Below are 3,322 nucleotides of genomic sequence, written 5' to 3' on the forward strand. Positions count from 1 at the left end.
GCAACCGAGGAACAGAGCATTAAGCATACAAATGACGATAACAGCTCGCATCACGATATTGCAGCAATGGTTATACGAACAGATGATGCCGACTTACGAGAAGTAGCGAGTCATATCTGTAGCAATAGAAGTCCTGCAATGTTATCATACTTGTAGTGTTAAGCGAAAAGGGTAACTTTAGGGGCATTTGGGCTAGTTTTGAACTTTATTAGCCCAGTTTTTTTTTTAAAGAGAAAGAAAGCGGACCGAGTAAAAGAGTGCGCCTAACAAGAAGGGGGAGACTTAATGATCATTCCAACCCGCACATTAACGAGCGGACTAAAGTTAGCGTGACATTCGAGGGTAGTTTAACGAGCGGACTAAAGCTAGCGTGACATTCGAGGACGTGCTTATCGTCATCAAAGTTTGCTGCTCTCGTTCTGAATCTGTGGGAAGAAAAAGACAAAGAAAAATGAGTTGCATGGTAACTTCAGACTACGTTTGCCTGTGGCTATCACGGTGTATTCAACGTGTCGCCCATAATTATGGTGTTGTCTATCACAATGTGTCAACTATAATTACGATTTATACCTTTGCCCCAAATAATCTGTATGTCACGTCGATGAAGCTTAGCCATCCATGTAATAAGACATACTAAAATGCAGTTACTGAAGAAACTGGATACTTTTTGAAACGGTTAGACTTTTCAGATAGCATCTACTATATCTTTTAGTGGTGCTGATAGTGGATGTTATCTGAACCGTCTGACAGTTTCCAAAATCATATCTACATTGCTTCTAGAGTAGCTGCTATTTGGTATAAGATGCATGTCATTACAGAGAAGCTCAACACTCAAGCCTTAACTAGCTCACTCAACGAAAAAGCGCAACATTTTGCAAATCGGAATCATCAGGTGGTAGTCTTTGTGGTTATGTTTCTTTCACGTGCCTCTTCCCACACACAGATGCAGAGTAATTATCAATCTATTTTAGTAAGTTTATGGTCAGCGTCGACAACATACCGTCCCGCTTTACTTCTTCTTCTTCAGCATCTTGGAGAAAGCCATGATCTTCCTTGCACCGTCTTGCCCGGCAAACTTCGCCACACTGAGACGCACTGTAAGATAAGTAGAAAGGGTGGTTTTGATAACAAATAAAGTTCACTGTCTAGATATAAGCTTCTTGCACTCGCCTGTTGGTAGACGAATCTGTATTTTTGTCAATATTTAGCGCAGAGTTTATTTGTTAAAAGTCAGCGCCAGTTGTGTCTGTTGAAGATGGCTACAACTTTTACGTAACCCTGTAAATAACAGAGCAAGGTAAATCTAGATAAATCCCGCTGTATTATCGGTAATGCCACAATCGTGCTCCTTGACGTGACAACATCATTGCATTTATGTGTTTGAATGGCGCAGTAAGCTTTGCGTGCACAACGTTGACGTGGGCAGCACTAATCATTGGATTCAAGTATCCCAGTCTGTAAGTTGCTGAATACACTCATTGTCTAAGGTGTGTTTGAGGAATTTTGGGTGGCGCCTGTGTTGTACGTGTCTGTGATGCCACGTCCAGATAAACATTTCATCGGAACGGACAGATAAATGGGATAATGTTCCTACATTCTACCGTGTGAAGCAATGGACCCGAGAGACAGTGAGAGCGCAGTGAAAAGGAATGTCTTTGACTGAAAGAGTTACAAAGAGGATATTTTCCAAACAGAGAGAATTTACTGTCGGAAACAAGACTCTTGGAGGGCTTTTATATGGCCAAGCCATGAAAAAATAAATTATGTGAACTTAAAACAGCCCAGAAGATGTCAATGTTTTACCGAAACTTGTGGCATTTGTAGTAGTGTACTTGTCGAAGTCATTCAACTGACTTCATCATTAGAGAAGTAGCTCAAGTTCTACACTGCTGAAACTGGTTTCAAAACATTCAGAATCAGCATGAATCTTATAAATTCATAAACTTTTAAACATATTATGGTAACATACAGGGGCTTGATTGTCGGTACTTGAATAGAGCCTCAGTTAGAATTTGGTGCATTATCACATTTGTTAAATGTGCGTGCAAATACACTCAGCGAAAGTTACAAGTAAACCATCGCAAAGTTGTCTGAAAACGCAGTGGAGCGTAAGCGACACATTGGGCCATGCTTCCGACTGGGCGAGGTACAAAATCACTATGCACATGTTCGGTAGTGTCGTTACACACATAAATCTTCGTGGTCGTGTTATTCACAGTTTGTGGTCAGTTCCATGCTACACCTAGATAAGGTGAATAGATATAGGGTATTTTATGAATACCTAACAAGGCTCAAATCATTGATCATTTAGTTTTTAGGTGACAGCCTTTTAAAAATCAGTAACCATAGGTGACAGGGAAATACAAAAAAAATGTTTGTATGAACATCAGTTCTGATGAAAGTTAAGTACCCATTTATTTCTAGTTCGGAATACGAAGGTTTGCCTCATGAGAAACGTTGACAATGTCTTTGTATACAGTCAAACCTGTCCTGAGCAACCACTCAAGGGACCGAGCAAAAGTGGTTGCTGAGGACAGGTGGTTGCTCCCGACAAGTTGGTTGGTTGGTTGGCGAGCAAAAATAATAAATGATACGGTTTGCATGATATACACCTTTCAGTTAGTTCTCAGGAAACATATCTACAAGAGATGCACAGTTTTCAATCCCCTGGTGCTGTTATGTAAACAAATTTCAAGAAACCATTGTTTAACAATCAGAGCTGAGTTTGTCTAACAATCAAACATTGTTTGTTTTGTAGTTGTCTGTTTCCTTGAACAGCCCAAACAAGTGCTTTCAATTTCTCTACCAGTATGTCAAAATTCTCACTGATAATCATTTTGCACGGTGCACATTGTCAATATGCTTGACTGATATTTCCTTACATAAAGAAAAGAAGTCAAGGGTAACTGTGCCTAATACATAATTCTTCATATAAAATGGCTGCTAGCGCTGCTGTCAATCAATTTTGGTTGGTTGGGGCAGGTTGAATGCCCCTGTGGGACTGTAAAAAAGTGGTTGCCGGTTGGGGAAGACAGGTGGTTGCTTGGGAGGGGGTCTTAACTATGTAAAAATGGACGGGACTGTTTCAATGTGTCCTCTGACGGCAGGTGGTTGCCTGCGCCAGGTGGTTGCTCGGACAGGTTTCACTGTATTTCAAGGCATAAGGAACACGAATTTGATGGATATTGATAGAATGGTCCATGCCATAAAATTCTTCCATAAAATGTGAATTTTGCACTTTATTTCTGGGTGGGGCCGCGGCTTACTTATCATCTCTCGTAAAAAAATGTCGCGCGTCACTCTGTACCATGTGTTTATGCAT

The 3,322-nt window shown here is 40.6% G+C and overlaps 1 protein-coding gene across 2 annotated transcripts in view; it reads right to left on the reverse strand.

Moving 5' to 3' along the window:
- Positions 1-50: 50 nt before the first annotated feature.
- Positions 51-3,322, reverse strand: part of LOC118423183 — a 5,222-nt gene continuing 1,950 nt past the window's right edge. Inside the window, exons 4-6 of one of the 2 annotated variants that reach the window (XR_004831999.1) lie at positions 1,001-1,095; positions 376-425; positions 51-334 (exon numbers count right to left, since the gene is read on the reverse strand). Coding sequence is in view for 1 of the 2 variants with exons in the window: in XM_035831213.1 (XP_035687106.1) it covers positions 1,010-1,095 (86 nt within the window). In the remaining variant the exon portion in view is untranslated. Of the gene's footprint in view, positions 426-1,000; positions 1,096-3,322 lie in introns of both variants that reach the window. The other variant, XM_035831213.1, reaches the window with a different exon arrangement.

The sequence above is a fragment of the Branchiostoma floridae genome, chromosome 9, assembly GCF_000003815.2.
Source record: "Branchiostoma floridae strain S238N-H82 chromosome 9, Bfl_VNyyK, whole genome shotgun sequence".
Lineage (NCBI taxonomy): Eukaryota > Metazoa > Chordata > Leptocardii > Amphioxiformes > Branchiostomatidae > Branchiostoma > Branchiostoma floridae.